Below are 19,262 nucleotides of genomic sequence, written 5' to 3'. Positions count from 1 at the left end.
AAATAAGGAAGCATAAGGAAGGTCTAGCCTGGGCAAACGCTTGGTTCTGGGAGCCTTGGCCACACTTCCCAGAATAGGAACTGCTTAATAGAAAAACAGCCTGGCATGTGGCTAAGTAGCTAGGACCAAGGGCCAGCGGTAGGAAGGTCCAAAGTAGCATGATCCAGCATACGCTTTGTGATGGTAATGATGTAGCCCCGCCTTCATCACCATCTCATCACCCCAGGTCTTGGGTGAGCCTGTACTGTGTGCTCAGCAAGGGGGAGCTGGGCTTCTACAAGGACTCCAAAGGCCCAGCCTCAGGGGGCACGCATGGTGGGGAACCACTGCTCAGCCTGCACAAAGCCACCAGCGAGGTGGCTAGTGACTACAAGAAAAAGAAGCATGTCTTCAAGCTCCAGTGAGTCCCTCCCTCCTGTGGGAAGAAGGGAGGGGTCCCAGCGTTGCTTCATTTCCTCCTTGTATATGCTTGGTTCCCTTGAAAGACAATGGGATGGTGATGGGGAGAGGGGTTGGGTTCCTCAAGATACCTGAAGTCCTGTGTCTCCTGCAGAACCCAGGATGGCAGTGAGTTCTTGCTCCAGGCTAAAGATGAGGTAAGATCTGATCCTCTCATCCCACAGGTTGACCTTTAAGTGGCTTAGCTTCCAGGGTGGTTCCTGAATCAAAATAATGGGACTGTAGAAGGAACCACACAGGTTGGACCTGTCAGGGTTGTAACAGGAAAGCAGTGAGAGCACCGAGGAGCTTAAGGGGTCATGGGGTGGGGTCCAGGGCAGGTGCTTGCTAGCCATGATAACTAGGTCTGTCTTCTTTGCCATGGTAACTCAGAAGGCCAGAAAGATGATGGGTGTAAGCTTAAAAAAAGAGTGATGAAGGTTCTAGAGAGATGGTTCAGTAGGTAAGAGTGCTTACTGCTTTTCCAGAGGACCCAAGTTTGGTTCCCAACACCCATGATACCACAACTCCCTTTGCTTCTGGGGCTCTAGCGCCCTCTCCTGCCTACTCAGAGCATATATCCACACATGGCATATATTCACACAAGCACAATTAACACAAAACAGAACAAAATGAGTGATCAGGGCTGAGTGTTCCAGAGGACAGAATTGCAATGGCTTAAGAGAGTCAATTGCAGGAGGACAGATGGAGTGAGGTAAATGGTTCCAGAAAGGTCCCCTGCAGCTGGACTTCTCAATATTAGGGGAGGATTTTATCCTGAGTGTGCTGGGGTGTGGGTAGGGGGCAAGTCTAAAGGGATTGAATGTAATGTATAACAAATATTCCCTTGTTGGAGCTGGAGAAATGGCTCAGTGTTGAAGAGGGTTGTTGTTAAAGCCTGATATGAGCTGGGCAGTGGTGGCGCACGCCTTTAGTCCCAGCACTCGGGAGGCAGAGACAGGAGAATTTCCGAGATCGAGGCCAGCCTGGTCTACAGAGTGAGTTCCAGGACAGCCAGGGCTACACAGAGAAACCCTGTCTCGAAAAAACAAAACAAAACAAAAAAAAAAAAAAAAAAAAGCCTGATATGATTTGGATTCCATCATCCATATTAAAAAGAAAGGAAGGAAGAAAGAAAGAAAGAAAGAAAGACAGGCATGGCTGCCCATGGACTTACATAATTCCTTAATTGTGGGGGTAAAGAAATACAGGAGGTTCTCAGGCATTTGCTGGTGAACCAAGCTCCAGGCTCACTGAGAGACCCTGTCTGGAGGGAATCAGCTAGGGAATAGATAGAAGACACTTGGATCCTCCTCTGGCCTCCACACGTGTGCACGGTACACACCCCAGCATGTAGTCTCATACACCACACAAAGAAAAGAGCTGTTGGGTTCGTTGTTTTGTTTTTGCTTTTTGTTGTTATTTTTGAGACAGGGCTTCTCTCTGTAGTCCTGGCTGTCTTGGAGCTTTCTGTAGACCAGACTAGTGTCAAACTCAGAAATTCCCCTACCTCTGCCTCCCATGTGCTGGGATTAAAAGCATGCACCACCATACCCAGCTCCTTAGAAAAATTTTAAAAAAAGATTGATTTTTGTTGTATGTGTCTGTTTACCTTCATGCTTACATGTGTACTGCATAGCTGCCTGGTTGCTCCACCAAGGCCAGAGGATGTACCCCTGAACCAGACTCACAAGTACTTGTGAGCCTCCACATGGGTGCCTGGTCCTTCGGAAGGGCAGCCAGTGCTCTTAATCATGTATCCAACTTTCCAGTTCCTAAATTATGTTTTTGTTTTTATTTTTTTGAGACAGGATCTCTCTTTGAAGTCTTGACTGTCCTGGAAAACTCTATGTAGACCAGGCTGGCCTCAGACTCACAGAGATCCTCCTGCCTCTTTCTCCTAAGTGCTGGGATTAAAGGGGTGCCCCACCACCCTGCCCCAGTACATTTTATTTGTGTGTGTGTTGATGGATATGTGTATTGTCACCCATGTGCTGTGCCTTGGGTGCAGAGGACAGCCTTCCTGAGTCAGCACTCTCCTTCCTCCTGAGGGAGGGAGCACTCACTGTTTATTAGGCTCCAGCACACCTTTATTCACCCGGTCCTCTTGAGGTTACAAAATGACTTATCTCAAGGCTTTTGTAAAGAGGAAGTAAGTTGGACCAATGAGCAAGAGGCCTGGTGTCAGGTCTCTGCAAGCTCCTGCTTAGTAGTACTTCATTTGCGTTGTTTCTCTCTGCTTGTGGAGGTGGTCTCTGCTTTATAGATAATCCTATTGGTTCTGTTTAAGTGGGGGCATCCACAGAAGTGCTTAGAGAGGAGTCTGGGGCATGTAACTGTTCTTTTATCCTTACTGTCAGCATTATCCTGCTAACAGGAAAGTGAAGCTAGGGAGGGCAGTGTGGTTGAGATCCTCTTCCAAATATGGACTTGTCCTGCGTCTTCCGTCAGGAGGAGATGAACGGCTGGCTGGAGGCTGTGGCTAACTCCGTGGCAGAACACGCAGAGATCGCCCGATGGGGTCAGACACTACCTACCACATCATCCACAGATGAGGGCAACCCCAAGCGTGAGGGCGGGGAACGTAGGGCCAGCGGGCGCCGGAAGTGATTCCAGGTACCCTCCCCCCACCTTGGAGTCTGACAAGTCTCCTTGCCCCTCCTCTCTGCACTGTGGACACAAAGACAACTTCTCATCCGCAAGGGCCGGAATGACTGCGGATGTGCCACTGTGGGCCTGAAATAGAAGGGACTTCTGCACTCCAAGAGGTGGTGGTAGGGGATTGCTGTCCCTATAGCCATATCTCGGTCCCTTCCCGCTCGCCAACCCCACCCCAGGTGCTGGGGCTCCATTCTTTTTATGCAATAACTGAGCTTGGTGGGGCCGGGCAGGGAGCCAGTTGAGCCAAGCTCCCTGCCCAATCGTCAGATCCTGCCCCAAGAAGCTGGAGTGGCGAGGGATCTAGGAGGTGGTGATTTGTTGGCCTCCTCTCCGCCCTAAGGATGGACAACGGGGGCGCTGGTGAGGTCCCCTGGACCATCCAGGGTGCTAGGGGGTGGGGAGGGGACACACTCCCTCCCTGCCTTTACCTCACTTCCAATGCTGCCTTGATCTGTCTGGGAAGAGGGAGGAAAGGGGCCCTTAGTCCCTGTACTCCGCCATCTCAGAGCCATGCGGTTAATTCCTGACTTAGTTTATTTTTGCAAAAACGTAGACCTCCCTCTCCTTCCCCCGCCCCGCATCCGCGAAGGCTTTTAATAGGAGGGGAGTCAAAGTTCAAAACTGTCTTCCTCTCTCCTCCCCGATTCTAGCTGTAAATGCCACTTCCCGAGGGGGAGGGGGTGGGAAAGCCCTCCCCCTGCATGCTTCTGGCTGGAGCACCTCCCTGGGAGGGAAAGAATCAGGGTTACAGGCAACCCCAGTGGCTGCTTGGAGACGCTGCCAGGGCAGGGGGGTGCGGGGCGGTGTGGCAGGCGCACACTGTATGTACCTATAATAAACCCTTTGGCTTTGACAGTCTTCGCTGGTTTGTTCGTGTATCCGAGACAGGATTGGAGGGTGGGCCGGTGTGGGGACGAGGCCGAGAAGGCAGTCTCCTAGACTCCACAAATACCTAAGCCTTGGTATAGGCTCATTTCAAGATCTGCGCACGTATTCCTCAACGAATCGCCTACATTCGTTATGTATTATACCAAAATAAGGGAACCTAGAAAAGGGGGAGGGAGTTACTAAATCACCCCAAAGGATCCCCGAAGTGCGCCCCGTCGAAGCCAGGAAAGACCGTCCCTCTTTAAAGAGTCAGAAACCGTAATTGCGTTGAGCGAGCTCTCTGTCCAATCGCCGGTGGATCCTGGAGTCTCTAGGCCAATGAGCAGAAGGCAGAGGCGGGGTCTATGCACACCCGGAAGTGGGTGCAAGCCGGCCGGCTTGCGGGGGGTGGGGCTATGGCCGTCGCTACGACTGCAGTGGAGGGGGTCCCGAGTCGGGGAGCACCCGGGGAAGTGATTCATCTGAACGTAGGGGGCAAGCGGTGAGTGTGGGAGATCCTCGAGGCCCCATCCTACGGGACCAAGGCGGGATGCCCGCCTCTTCTGGGGGTGGGGGTGGTAGTCCCTGTCCATCAAGAATTGCTCCGCCTCAAGCTGGAGGCTTGGCGCTTGAATAAAAAAGAAAGAAAGAAATGCCAAAGAAGAAGGCGTGAATCTCACCGGAGGAGGCAGCGTCCTCACCTCCTCTTCACTTTCCTCTCCTTACCCTACCGCCCAGGTTCAGTACCTCTCGCCAGACGCTAACCTGGATCCCAGACTCCTTCTTCTCCAGGTGATTAGGAGAGTCTGGGGTGAGGGTAGGAGGGAATGAAAGATGAGGGTGTGGGGAGACCCATTTCTACAATACTCACCTCTGCAACTCGGCCCATGTCTCCTCCTCGATTTCCCCTTCCTGTAGTCTTTTGAGCGGACGCATCTCAACCCTGAAAGATGAGACCGGAGCTGTGAGTAGGGCTAGATCAAAAACGGGACTCCGGGTGGGAGGGGGGACAGGAGCTCCTACTTATTCCAGGTCTTTTCCATGACCCCCACCTCCATCCCCACCCCACCATGCAGATCTTCATCGACCGGGACCCCACCGTCTTTGCCCCCATCCTTAATTTCCTGCGGACCAAAGAGTTAGATCCCAGGTTGGTATGGGTAAATGGGTGAATTCTGCCACTGTATAAAATCTCTCCTCGAAAAGTAAATGTGTTTCATTCTATTAGAGTTATTGATCATGTTATATTCCTTCCATTAAAATATGCCCACACATTTGCACCATTTTTCATCCTTGTTATCTAGATTTTAAAGAAAGTATGTATTTGTTTGTTGGCTTGAGATAAGGCCTTGCTCTGTAGCCCTGGCTGTCTAGAACTCAATCCAGATCAGGCCAGTCTTTATCTCCCAAGTCCTGGATTGGCAGGTGTACCCCACCCTCAACCTCCCTAGAATCTTATGCCGGTTGAAACTAGCCAGGCTTCAGTAGTCTCTGGGCAGTTTCAAAACCTTTCTCCTCGCAATGTGCTGTTCATGCCTACGCCCTAGATTTTTACACCCAAGTCTCCTCTATTACCCAGGGGGGTCCATGGTTCCAGCCTCCTCCATGAAGCCCAATTCTACGGACTCACTCCACTGGGTAAGTGAGAGTCCCGTGCCCCACCCCCACCCCGCCCCCAGTCAGCACCCTCAGTTATTTCCTGAGCAGAATGCCTCTCCTCTTTGACTCTCCCAGTCAAAAAGACTGTTGGGTTAGAGGTAAGAGCACTGGGTTTGGGTCTGGCTCTTCAGGGGTGGGGGTTGCGGGGGAGGGGATAGTTATGTGGAAAGACAGATGAGGAAGGGGACAAGGGTCTGCCTTTGTTTCCCTCAAGATGAAGTTTTTACTCCTTCCCTTGCAGTTCGTCGCCTGCAGGTGAGGGAAGAGTTAGATCGATCTTCCTGCGGAAATGTCCTCTTCAATGGTTACCTACCTCCTCCAGGTGAGCACTCCCAATCGATGCTAGGGAGAGGGAGATTGGCTTAAAGACTACATTTCCCATAAAGCTTCAACCCTTAGGTGTTTGGAGCCCTGAGGTGCACTGGGAGTTGCAGTTCTTTATCAGATGCTTGGAAAGGAAATAGGAAACAGCATTTTTTCCTTGAAGCTGAGCAACAGCCAGTTCTCTTTAGAGCTCAGAAGCATGCACGAGAGCTGGATGGGAGCTGTAGTCTGAGTTTTCTTAAGTTTCACCCCGTTCTTCAGAAAATAAATAAATTTAAACTTTATCATGCTAACTTCATTGGATGCTACTTTTTGGGGGTGGAGGTTCTATGATATAGAGTCTCTCTCATAGCCCTGGCTGTCCTGGAACTCACTATATAGACCAGGCTGGCCTTGAACTCATAGGGATCCTCCTTCCTCTGTCTAAGCCTTTAAGATTAAAGGTATACACCACCACACTCAGCCATCCACATTATTTTTTGAGGCATGGTCCCGGCAAACCTGGAGTTCACTGACTGGCTAGGCTGGCTTGTCAACAAAGTCTGAGCACACACCTTTCTACTGTCTGGGGGTGGGGGAGTCCAAAGCGTAGTTCTTATGCTTATATAGCAAGTGCTTTACCCAGCGAGCCATCACTGTAGCCCCTACAACTATATTTTTATTTTATTCTTTATTTGTTATAGTTCTAGAGTTTGCGCATGTGCTGTAGCATGAGACTGCCCCCCGCCCCCGCCTTCACCCCCATCCTCTCCCAAGCCTGACAGATGAATTTTAGGCAGGTGCTCTACTTCTGAACCATGCCCACAGCTTTTCCCCAGTAACAGCAAGGAACATGTTCATGGCCCAGCTGTCTTTATTTTTAAAAACGTTATTACATTTATTTATTTGTTTGTTTGTTTGTTTGTTTGTTTCTCAAGACCAGGTTTCTCTGTGCAGCCCTGGCTACCCTAGAACTTGCTCTGTAGCTCAGGCAGGCCTCGAACTCAGAGACCCACCTGCCTCTGCCTCCCAAGTGCTGGGATTAAAGTTGTGTGCTACCACCACCTGGTAGAAGTATTTATTTATTGGGCACGTGGTGGGAGGGTGCATGAATGGAGATCAGAGGACAACTTACAGGAATTGATTCTCTCCTTCCACCACACATGTCTCAGGATCAAAGTCAGGATTGCCAGTCTTGGTGGCAAGCACCTTCACCCACTGAGACACTTGCCAGCCCTCTGCTTCATCATCATTATTATTATTTTATTATTACTGAGACAGGGCCTAGCCTTGAACTTGCAATCTTCCACTTCCAGATTTCCAAATGGCTGGGATTACAGACCTGCCTGCAAGGCCTGGCCAAATTAGCAAACACTGAAAAGGCACCAATATCATAGCAGCACCAAACCAGGTCTTTCCCCGTGACGGGCTTCCGGGTCATTGAATGCTGTATCCCGGCACACAGAACACCTGCCCCAGGACACTGTGCCCCACACAGGGAATCCATGCCTCTCTTGGTTTAAGTGTTCATAGACTGTCCACCATGATTTTAATTATGGCGCCTGACACTTCCCCTCACTATAGTGTTCCCAGTGAAGCGGCGAAACCGGCACAGCCTGGTGGGGCCCCAGCAAATAGGGGGACGCCCAGCCCCTGTTCGACGGAGCAACACGATGCCCCCCAACTTGGGTAATGCAGGGCTGCTGGGCCGAATGCTAGATGAGAGAGCACCTCCATCCCCATCAGGTAAGCTTGAGACTTGAGCTTAGTGCGTGCATTCTGCCTCTGTATATCCCTAGCCTCCTTTTACTTTTGTTGTTGTTGTTGTTGTTGTTGGAGACAGGATCTTACTCTGGTCCAGGCTATCCTGGAACTCAAAGCAATCCAATCCTCCTGCCTCAACCTCCCTAGTGCTAGAATTATGAGCTCAATGTTTGCTTCTCATGTTCTTATTTTTATTTGATGATTTATTTTTAATTATCATTATTGTGTGTCCATGTGTGAACACTGCATAATTGTCAAAGGATACCATGTGGGTTTTGGAGAACAAACTTGGGTTGTCTGGCATGTGCCAGGACTGCTTTTGTATGCTGAACTAGCTCCCCTGACTCCAGCCTTTATGCTCTGTTTTAAGATGGGGTCTCACTAAGTTTCCCAGGCAGCCTACACCACCAGATGTAGCTTACATTTCTGTCCTTTAGGAGGTCAGGGCCAGTGGGCCCCTGTGACCCTGCTCTGCTCTGCTCTCTTACCCCCAAGGCCAACCAGAGGAGCCAGGAATGGTGCGCCTGGTGTGTGGTCACCACAACTGGATTGCTGTGGCATATACCCATTTTCTCGTCTGTTATAGGTGCTGAGGATGGGGGTGTGGCAGTGGGAGGCTCTGCCCCTGTGGCTAGGGTGGCTCTGAGGTGGGGGTTGCTGATGTCCCTCAATCCCACAGGCTGAAGGAAGCCTCGGGCTGGCAGCTTGCATTCTCCAGCCCGCGCCTGGACTGGCCCATTGAGCGCCTGGCTCTTGCAGCTCGGGTGCTTGGCAGTGCTCCGGGTGAGCATGACAAGATGGTGGCTGCAGCTACTGGTAGCGAGATCCTTCTGTGGGCCCTACAAGCACAAGGTGGTGGCTCTGAGATAGGTATGTCTCATGATCTTTTCTAGAACTCCGTAGACTTCTGTAACCTGTTAAAATATCTCAACCCCTGAAACTCAGAAACCCATGGGGGGAATGGGAATTGTGTACAGAGTCAGTCTTTTTGCCTTGTGAGACAATGTGTTAGACCTTCAGAACTCTGCACGTTTCATTGTTTCATTTTGTCTTAGACAAGGTTTTACCATGTAGCACAAGCTAGCCTTGAATTCCAAGACTTTCTGCCCTTAACTCCTGAATACTGTCTTAGTCAGGGTTTCTATTCCTGCACAAACATCATGACCAAGAAGCAAGTTGGGGAGGAAAGGGTTTATTCAGCTTACACTTCCATACTGCTGTTCATCACCAAAGGAAATCAGGACTGGAACTCAAGCAGGTCAGGAAGCAGGAGCTGATGCAGAGGCCATGGAGGGATGTTCCTTACTGGCTTGCTTCCCCTGCCTTGCTCAGCTTGCTTTCTTATAGAACCCAGGGCTACCAATGGGCCCTCCTCCCTTGACCACTAATTGAAAAAATGCCTTACAGCTGGATCTCATGGAGGCATTTCCTCAAGGGAGGCTCCTTTCTCTGTGTTAACTCCAGCTTGTGTCAAGTTGACACACATGGAGGGATGTAATCCAGCCAGTACACTGGATTACAGCCACCATACTTAGTTAACACACTGGTTTATTTTATTGTATATTGATTTATGTGTCTGCGAAGAAAGGAACATGCATGAAATCCTGGATTTAATCCCAATACCATATAACCTGGGTATTGTGATACATAGCTGTAATCCAACACACAGAAGGTAGGGGCCAGCCTGGGCTACATGAGACCCTGACTCAAAACAATAAGAACAAAAGCCTTTAGTTGCTGTCATAGCCCTTTGTTCCAATGGAAGGAAACCTCAGACTGTTAGGATTCTACTCGCCATTACACTCCCACACCCATCAGATATTCTGTGTAATTCCTGGAATCCTCTTTGCTATGGATCTTGTTTCCCGATACAATCTGTGGCCCTGGGGCTTCACCCCCAGCCCTGCAGTGGGGTCCCAGCCTCCTCTTGAGCACCGCCCCCCCCCTTGCCACCTGCAGGTGTCTTCCACCTGGGTGTGCCGGTGGAGGCCTTGTTCTTTGTTGGGAATCAGCTCATTGCCACAAGTCACACAGGGCGCATCGGTGTCTGGAACGCTGTGACCAAGCACTGGCAGGTGAGTCTGGGCCAGCCTGGCTCCCTCTTCCCAAGTGTCTGTGACTGTGTAGGCCCAGGGTTTCTTCCTATTTCACCCCACCTAGAGAAAGAGGAAAAGAACCCTACAGTAGGTATGGGATAAAAGTCCATAGAACATCCAAGAGGCCTTCCTGTAGGAGTGGCTAAAGAATCAACCTGAAGGATGGATGGGTTTAGAAAACCGTGGGATTCTTCAAGCAGGTGTAGAGATGGCAGGATACAAGATGGCAGGATGCAAGATGATGGCAGGGTGCAAGATGGCAGGATGCAAGATGGCAGGATGCAAAATGATGGCAGGATGCAAGATGATGGCAGGGTGCAAGATGTCAAGATGCAAGATGGCAGGGTGCAAGATGATGGCAGGGTGCAAGATGGAAGGATGCAAGATGGCAGGATGCAAAATGATGGCAGGGTGCAAGATGATGGCAGGGTGCAAGATGATGGCAGGGTGCAAGATGGCAGGGTACAAGATGGCAAGATGCAAGATAGCAGGGTGCAAGATGGCAGGGTGCAAGATGGCAGGGTGCAAGATGATGGCAGGATGCAAAATGATGGCAGGATGCAAGATGATGGCAGGGTGCAAGATGGCAGGGTGCAAGATGATGGCAGGGTGCAAGATGGCAGGATGCAAGATAGCAGGATGCAAAATGATGGCAGGATGCAAGATGATGGCAGGGTGCAAGATGATGGCAGGGTGCAAGATGGCAGGGTACAGATGGCAAGATGCAAGATGGCAGGGTGCAAGATGGCAGGGTGCAAGATGGCAGGGTGCAAGATGGCAGGGTGCAAGATGGCAGGCAGGGTGCAAGATGGCAGGGTGCAAGAGGGAAGCGCCTGTGCTCATCACTCCACCCAGCCCAGGGGCCATATCTAAAACGTGAAGGAAAAACATGGAATTGTAGTGTATTTGGCCTACAAAAGTATACTGGGAGAGAGACAGAAGCCCCGTGAGAGAACAAGGAAAAAACAATGAAGGCAGGAGACACAGAGACAGAGCAGATGGAGCAAAGTCAGAACGATGGAGCCAGGCTGGGTCTGCTGGTTCAGGCCTGTAACCCAAGCTGTTCAAGAGGCTGATACAATGCAAGACCAACCTGAGCTACAGAGTAATCCTGGGCAGCTTAGTGACAGTTGCATCAAAATGTGTGTGTGTGTGGTGTGTGTGTGTGTGTGTGTGTGTGTGTGTGAGAGAGAGAGAGAGAGAGAGAGAGAGAGAGAGAGAGAGAAGACAGCAAAGGCTGTAACTTAATGATAGACTACTTGCTTAGAGTCCCCCAGTTAGGGGCTAGGGTTGTAGCTCAGTGGTAGAGCCCCTGCCTAGAATCCCCCAGTGAGGGGCTGGGATGTGGTTAGGTCAATGGCAGAGTGCTTAGTTAACAGGGAGGAGAACCTGTGCTAAACAAGATACTAAACACACATCACACACACATCACACACACACACACACACATACCACTCTATAATCCCAGTACATGGGATATAGAGGAAGGATCATCAATACTTCTAGGGCAGGAAAGCTTGGGCTATTTATCTAGCAGGTTCCATACCAACCTGCTAGATAAATAGCCCTGAGGCACATGGGGCCAAATGTCAAAATTCAACAAAAATGGGTCTGGAGAGATGGTTCAGCAGTTAAGAGCAGGCACTGTTCCTTCAGATGTCTCATGTTCCATTCCCAGCATCCATATCAGGAGGCTCACAACCACCTATGACTGCAGCTCCAGTAGCTCTGACACCTCTGGCCTCTGTGGGCACCCACACTCATGTGTACACACTTGTGCACAGATATATACACACATGATCTTAGAAAACAATTTTAAAAGCTCAACAAAGACAGAAGAAGAAGAAGGGGGGGGGTGGGTCAAGGAACAAATGGTCTAAGATAGAGAGGAAGGTCAGTTACAGAGAGAGCCATAGACATGGGTGGCCACTGGCAAGGTTGAAAGGGGTAGGCTCAGGCCCTGGTAGCCTGGCCAGGCTGGGCACACAGAAATGGGCATCATGGGAGAGAGGCAGGGATGCCAGGCATGGAGAGACACAGAGTGAGACCTTGTGTGGAAATATAGCTAAACTGGCACTGCCTCCTTCCTCCCCAGGTCCAGGAGGTCCAGCCTATCACGAGCTATGATGCAGCCGGCTCCTTCCTCCTCCTGGGCTGCAGCAATGGCTCCATCTATTACGTAGGTAAGCAGCATCCTTGTGCAGTGTGAGGGGTGGGCTGGAGCAAGAGCCTCGGCTGCATCCGCCCCACCCCTGCCTGCCCATCTAGATGTGCAGAAATTCCCCCTGCGGATGAAGGACAACGATCTCCTTGTCAGTGAGCTCTACCGAGACCCAGCAGAGGATGGGGTCACCGCCCTCAGCGTCTACCTCACCCCCAAGACCAGTAAGCTATGACAAAGTTTCTTGCCCTGCTGTGGCCAGCCAGACCTAGCCATAGCCGTGTGTCTCGGCGGCACTCCTCAGGAACGGGACATCAGTTCTTATTCCTGCAGCACATGTTTCCGGTTTGCTTTAGTTAGCTCTCTTTTAGGTGCTGGGCTGCTTTTGGCCTTTTCATGACAAGCCTGCCTCTTGCATCTTACCTGTCTCCTGGCAGGACATGACATTTGCCTAATTCATAAAGACCTGGATACATGCCAGATAGTAGATAATTCAATGTTCAAGGAGCCTTGATTTTTTTTTTTTTTATCTTCTTTTTCTTTATGGGGAAGACAAGTTCTTTCCCTGTAGTTCAGGCTAGCCTCAACTCCAGAATACCTCATCTTTCTGCTTCAGGCTCATGAGTGCTGGGATCACAGGCTAGCCCCTCGGTTCTTCTCTGTCTCATAGATTTAACATCAATTTGTGCTCCTGTATGGGACACAAGTGCATTGCCCAGGGCCACTGCTCACAACGCTGAAACTCTGTTCTACCCGTGCTCTTTATGATGGTCTATTTAGTCTCTGGGAATCTCTCCAACACTCGGAAGACAGAGGCAGGGGGATCTCCGTGAGTTTGAAGCCGGCCTGGTTTACATAGTGAATTCCAGGCCAGTCACGGGCTACAATAGTGAGACCCTGACTGCAAAAAGAAAAAAAAAACAGTTTCTGAGAATTTCAAGATGCAAAGTTTGTCAGTGGAGTCCCTGAGAAACTTGGTGTGGGCTCTCAACTTAGCTCTGTTTATGTGTTATTCTGGAATTTAAAAAAGAGAGAGACATGTATGTATGTATGTATGTGTGTGTGTATATGAGTATTTTGCTACATGTCTGTAAGTATGCCATGTTCATGCTTGGTGACAAAAGAGTCTAAAAGAAGAGATTCGATTTCCTGGAACTGGAGTTACAGATGGCTGTGAGCTTCCCTGTGGGTGCTGGGAAGTGAACCTGGGTCCTCTGGACGAGCAGCAAATGCTCTTAGTCAGTGAGCCATCTCTGCAGTCCTCCCTATATTTCTTCCCAGTGTCAGATTCTCTGTGTGTCTGTCCTTCCTTCCCTCCTTCTCTCCCTCTCTCTGCCCTGATTCTGTTTCCACGTCTGACCTTCTCTTTGCTGTTGGCCCTCCCCAGGTGACAGTGGGAACTGGATTGAGATTGCCTATGGCACCAGCTCTGGGGTTGTGCGGGTCATCGTGCAGCACCCTGAGACGGTGGGCTCTGGACCCCAGCTCTTCCAGACCTTCAGTGTGCACCGCAGCCCTGTCACTAAGATCATGCTGTCAGAGAAGCACCTCATCTCTGGTGGGTCCCTCTGCAGGGGGACCAGCTTTGGGTGTGTGGAGCCGGGGAGATGGAGCTTCGGGGGATGGGGCGGGGGTCTGTGTGAGAGGCAGTGCTGGGAGGTAACGGGAGACCCGAGAGGGTAGCCACAGAGTGGAGGAAGACTGTACCAGGCACAGTGACCCAGGCCTCGGATCCCAGCACTCAGTGGGCTGAGGCAGGAGGATCACTTCCAGTTCAAGGTCAGCCTGGGCTACAGGGTAAGGCCTTGTACAGAAACATCTCTAAACTGGTAAAGCACTCGCTTAGCATAGCTCTAAGGAAGCATTGAGTGTGAATCTCAGTACCAAACCTGTAATCCTAGTTCCCTGGGGGTGGAGGCAGGATGGACATAATTTTAAGGTCATCCTCCCCTCCATATTGAGTTTGAGACCAATGGGTTATATGAGAGTCTGTCTCTAAAAAAATTAAAAATAAAAAAAGCTTATAGTAAGGGGGACCAGGCTTGGGGAAAGTAAATATATATTTAGGAGATGGGGTGTAAGAAGAAAACTCATCCATTAAGCAATTATTGAGCATCTACTATGTATTAGGTGTGGGACCCAGTGATAGATAACAAGACAGGTCAATTCCGTGTCTGGGATAACTAATTCTCTAGATGAAACTGCAAATGATAAATAACTAGACATGCTGTGGGGGGAGATAATGAGCAGAGTGTGAGACTCACATGCAGGGTGCCCCCCACTTCACTCCCTCAGCACTAGAAAGCAAAGTAAAATAAACAGAGAAAGCCAAGCATGGTGGTACCCACCTGTGGTCTAGCACTAGGAACGCTATCACAGTAGGCTCCTGAAGTCAAGGCCAGCCTGGGCTACAGAGGGAGACCTTCCCTCAATGTAAAACAAAACAAAACAAAACAAAACAAAACTGACATCTCAATAAACAGGGTGCTTGGCCAGGGTGCCCTAGGGACCTGCTTGTCTCCACCTCTCCAGGGCAGGGATGACGACGACGAGCATACACCTAGACAGTCAGAGCCTTTTGCTCGCCTGGCAAACACTTTACCAACAGGGCCATTGCCCCAGCTTCTGGGGGTTTTGCTGAGATAAGGTCTTACTATATATATAGCCCAGGCTAGCCTTGAATTTAGGATCCTTTGGATTGAGCCTTCCAAACACTGGGATTACAGGCGTGTTTCACGTTTCTTTCTAAAGTGTGTGAGGGTCATTGAAGAGGGCTGAATTCAGAGCAAGCCTGTCTGAAGTCAAGGACCTTAGAGCAGAAATGATGGACCAGTGGTACAGACCGGCAGAGACAAGCTTTCCAGTCTGAGGAAACGGCCGCCGTGCAAAGGAACCAATGGGGAAAGGGGGGAGGAGTTAAATGCAGAGCAGGGGCGTGGCCAGTCTCAGATGGTGATGTCCTTGCTTTGGCTGAGTGTGGGATATGGCCACAGGGTCAGGACAGGATTAGGGAAAGAGAGATGAGGTAAAAGGATCTAAGGTAGGGGCTGTGGACAGGTTAATATAGAGTCACACTCAAACCGCTTCAGGGGCTGAGCCAGTAGAATCTCGGGCTTATGGAATTCCTGAAATTCTCTTGACCCTTCTAAAAGGGCTTAAACTGGGAGGTGGGGATGGGAGGCAGGGGGAGGGGGAGAGGTCAGAACTGCACTGGTGCCTTGGCCAAGCCTGACCTGCTGCTGTCTCTGTTCTTTAGTGTGTGCTGACAACAACCATGTTCGGACGTGGTCTGTGACCCGCTTTCGAGGCATGATCTCCACCCAGCCTGGTTCCACTCCGCTAGCATCCTTCAAGATCCTGGCGCTGGAATCTGTCGATGGGCTCGGTGGCTGCAGTGCTGGCAATGACATTGGTACCCGCTGATTCCCGGCCCTTGACTCCTCCCACAGACCTGCCTAGGCCCTGTGGGATCCCACTGGCCTCTGTAGACCTCTACTTGCCTAGTTAGCTGTTCTGTTGCCCTCCAGCTGCACTGATTTCTGACCTTTGTTCACGGCCATCTTGGCTTCCCCCTGACCTCCTATTCACCTCTGTACTCGCAGCCAGCACCATTCTGTCCGGCCACTGATTCCCACTGACCAGTACTGCTCGGGTTGCTGTCTTCTGATAGGCCCGAGTGTTCCTGATCTTTTCCAGCCCCTCATTCTCCCTGCCTCTGCCCAACTGCAGTAGCCCGGGAGCAGGATCTAGGTCTGGGAGTTGGCTCAGCTATGGAGAAAGGCTAGTGTTGTGGGGTCTGAAGGCCCTGTGTACCCTGGCTATCCCTTACCCTGCCTCTGCCTGCCCAGGTCCCTATGGTGAGCGGGATGACCAGCAGGTGTTCATCCAGAAAGTGGTGCCAAATGCCAGCCAGCTATTTGTGCGTCTCTCTTCCACTGGGCAGCGGTGAGTACTGTCCCACCAAAGAGGCAGGGCCATAGAGGAGACCTGAAAGGGGTCCACCCAATGGCTCCTGAAGGAGCAGAGGCTACAGGGTGTATTGGCCTCTGGGTTATATGTGTGCAAGGGACACTGGAAAAACCTCAGGTCACTGTGCTGGACCTTAGATAGCCCAGGAAATTGAGTGAGGAAGGGGGTGCAGATAGTGACAGGGTATGATCAGGTACAGGCTGAGTGTCAGGATGAGTTGGGGTGCAGGCTCAGTATCGGGTGGGATGGGGTGCAGGATGAGTGTCGGGGTGGGTGGGAGTACAGGCTGAGGGTTGAGGAAGGCTCCGGTTGCATGCAGTGAGGAGAGAGGTAGGCACACAGGAAGCTGTCAGAGTCCAGAGCAGGTGTCACGGGGAAAGGAGACCTGGGAGCATGGCTTAGGGAGTGGGCTCTGCAAAGAAACCCAAAGCTAAATAGGAATAAACAGAAGAAGGCAGGGAGAGAGTCTCATGAGGACAGGGCATGTGTTCATATCGTCCAGCCTGGTGGGTCAGTACAGTGAGTGCCAGCATGAAGCCTTGGGTTTGATCGCCAGTACTGAATAAACAGGGTGTGTTATATCCCTGTAACCCAAATACTCCAGAGGTAGAAGCAGGAGGATCAGAAGTTCAAGGTTACCCTCAGCTACCTGTCGAGTTGCAGGCCAGCCTAGGCTATGTGAGATCCTGTCTCAAAACAAACAAAAATAAACTGGATGGGGATGGATAAGGAGAGATGGGTAAGGAGGGGTGGATAAGGAGGGGTGGGTAAGGAGAGATGGATAAGGAGGAGTGGGTAAGGAGGGGTGGATAAGGAGGAGTGGGTAAGGAGGGGTGGATAAGGAGAGATGGATAAGGAGGGGTGGGTAAGGAGAGATGGATAAGGAGGAGTGGGTAAGGAGNTGGATAAGGAGGAGTGGGTAAGGAGGGGTGGATAAGGAGAGATGGATAAGGAGGGGTGGATAAGGAGGAGTGGGTAAGGAGGGGTGGATAAGGAGAGATGGATAAGTAGGGGTGGGTAAGGAGGGGTGGGTAAGGAGAGATGGAGAAGGAGGGGTGGATAAGAAGAGATGGATAAGGAGGGGTGGATAATGGATAAGGAGGGATAGATAAGGAGGGGTGGGTAAGGAAGGATGAATAAGGAGAGATGGATGAGAGATAGATAAGGAGAGATGGATAAGGAAGGGTGGATAATGGATAAGGAAGGGTAGATAAGGAGGGGTGGGAAAGGAGGGGTGGACAGGACCTGAATACTCACTCAGTGGTGGAGACTGACTCAGGAAGGGTGTAAGGAGAGGGGCCAGGCTGAATGACTTCTGACCTGTTGCACCCCACAGGGTGTGTTCTGTGCGCTCGGTGGATGGGTCTCCCACGACTGCCTTCACAGTGCTGGAGTGTGAGGGCTCCAGGCGGCTGGGCTCCAGACCCCGACGTTACCTGCTTACTGGCCAGGCCAACGGCAGCCTGGCCATGTGGGACCTGACCACTGCCATGGATGGCCTGGGCCAAACTCCTGGTATTCCCTGCCCCACTTCAATCTTGTCCCAGGCTCCACCCTCCCCATGATTTCCCAGGCCCCTGCCCCACTGATCCCTTTCATGTCCTCTAGCCCTTTCTTTTTTTCTTTTAAAGATTTCTTTCTTTCTTTCTTTCTTTCTTTCTTTCTTTCTTTCTTTCTTTCTTTCTTTCTTTCTTTCTGTACGTACATACGTATGTATGTATGTATGTATGTATGTATGTATGTATGTATGTATATGGTCGCTGTCTTTAGACACACCAGAAAAGGGCATCAGATTCTATTACAGATGGTTGTGGTAGCTGGGATTTGAACTCAGGACCTCTGGAAGAGCACTCAGTGCTCTTACCCTCTGAGCCATCTCCCCTGCCTCTAGTCCTTTCTTTTTATCACCGATTTCCCCCTTTTTCTCTCGTAGCCTCTGACCCCAGTTCATCTATCTCTGCATTCTTTCTCTCCTACTTGCAGTTCCTCTTGACCTGTGACTCATCTTACCCCCTCCCCCATCTTACCCCTGACTGCACTTCTTTGCTACCCCCAGCAGGCGGCCTGACAGAAGAAGAGCTGATGGACCAACTGGAGCAATGTGAGCTGAGCCCATTGGCCGCCTCTCGGGGCTCTCTCCCCAGCCCCTCACCCAGGACCTCTCTTACCAGGTAGCTGTAATTCCACTTTCCTCTTTATGCAATGGAAACAGCATGGGGACACTGGGGACACTGCCCTGTGACCTGAGACCCTGAGTTTCCCTCCTTCTCAGTCTCCACTCAGCTTCCAGCAACACCTCCCTGTATGGCCCCAGAGGGAGCCCCAGCCCACCACAGGCAGAAGTCCGTCGCCGCGGGGCAGGAAGCTTCGTGGATCGGTGTCAGGAACTGGCAAGGGGTGCGCCAGAGCTCCGATGGCCACCAACACCAGCCCCTCGACCCTCCACCAGTCTTGGGAATCCCCTGACAGCTCTCAAGAAAACTCTTAACGAAACTTCCTTTTGAATCTAGCCACCAACGTGCCTTCATGTGGACTGGTCCCAGGGGACTTGGGACTGGGGAGGGGGGCTTCCTGTTGGAGCCAGGGCCAGGGGCTCCTTGGTGTAATCTTTGTCGCCAGGTTCCCACCTCTCTCCTTTTCTAAAAGCCAAAGCCACCATCTCCAATAAAACCGTCACTGCCAACACTGTTTATAGTCTTGGTTTGTTTGTTTTTGTTGTTGTTCTTTTTCTGTTTTGTTTTTTCGAGGAGGGGAGGAAGGAGTTGTCCAAGGGAAGAGGTAGAGCTGTAGGGACCAATAATCAGGCTCCTAGCTGTAAATTCCAAAACATTGTACCAGCCGTGATGGAGCTTGCCTTTAATCCCCAGCACTGGGGAGGCAGAGCCAGGTGGGTTTCTGTGGCTTAGAGGCTAGCCTGGTCTACAGAGTTCCAGCACTGCTAGGCCTATGTAGAGTGTATTGGTGCCCACTGTCCCCAAAACAAACAAACAAACAAACAAAAAACCCACAACACAAAAAACAAAAACAACACCCCCCCCCAAAAAAAAAAAAAAAAAACAAGAAAGAAACAAAAGAAAATCAGAAACATCTGCCTTCTGGTTTAAGCAGAGAAGAGAACTTTCTGACTTACCCTCTGGCTTCAGGCAGGATCCAGGGGTTCAAGGCTTAGAATGGCTTTCTATGTCCTGCCTTAGTCTCCTCCTGGGATACTTCATCTGCAGCCAAGATAATCCCAGAAGGCCCCTTACTGTCCCTTTCTTCTGGCATCGATAAGAATCAAAACAAAACAACCCAAACCAAGAGACAGGATTGAGCTAAATGTGCCCACACACACCTGTAACGCC

The 19,262-nt window shown here is 50.8% G+C and overlaps 2 protein-coding genes across 3 annotated transcripts in view; both read left to right on the top strand.

Annotated features, from left to right (window-relative positions):
* Sptbn4 (spectrin beta, non-erythrocytic 4) overlaps window positions 1–3,957 on the top strand; it is a 92,745-nt gene extending 88,788 nt beyond the window's left edge. For both annotated transcript variants that reach the window (XM_029479955.1, XM_021166019.2), the window contains 3 exons: window positions 227–400; window positions 554–596; window positions 2,890–3,957. In XM_029479955.1, coding sequence (XP_029335815.1) covers window positions 227–400; window positions 554–596; window positions 2,890–3,048 — 376 coding nt within the window. In that variant the 3' untranslated portion in view covers window positions 3,049–3,957. The remainder of the gene's footprint in view (window positions 1–226; window positions 401–553; window positions 597–2,889) is intronic.
* Window positions 3,958–4,326: 369 nt separating this feature from the next.
* Window positions 4,327–18,606, top strand: Shkbp1 (SH3KBP1 binding protein 1). The gene is made up of 18 exons (XM_021166020.2): window positions 4,327–4,468; window positions 4,705–4,758; window positions 4,885–4,930; window positions 5,043–5,116; window positions 5,546–5,604; window positions 5,867–5,947; window positions 7,513–7,674; window positions 8,188–8,278; window positions 8,372–8,562; window positions 9,652–9,767; window positions 11,884–11,971; window positions 12,057–12,173; window positions 13,337–13,507; window positions 15,206–15,361; window positions 15,798–15,894; window positions 17,255–17,433; window positions 17,975–18,089; window positions 18,191–18,606. The coding sequence occupies exons 1-18, from the start codon at window positions 4,332–4,334 to the stop codon at window positions 18,420–18,422; spliced, it is 2,166 nt and encodes a 721-aa protein (XP_021021679.1). The 5' UTR covers window positions 4,327–4,331; the 3' UTR covers window positions 18,423–18,606.
* Window positions 18,607–19,262: the final 656 nt, after the last annotated feature.

The sequence above is a fragment of the Mus caroli genome, chromosome 7 (genome assembly GCF_900094665.2).
Source record: "Mus caroli chromosome 7, CAROLI_EIJ_v1.1, whole genome shotgun sequence".
In the NCBI taxonomy this organism is placed as follows: domain Eukaryota; kingdom Metazoa; phylum Chordata; class Mammalia; order Rodentia; family Muridae; genus Mus; species Mus caroli.
The sequence above is the reverse complement of the archived record's forward strand: the minus strand, read 5'-3'. Positions and strand labels throughout refer to the sequence as shown.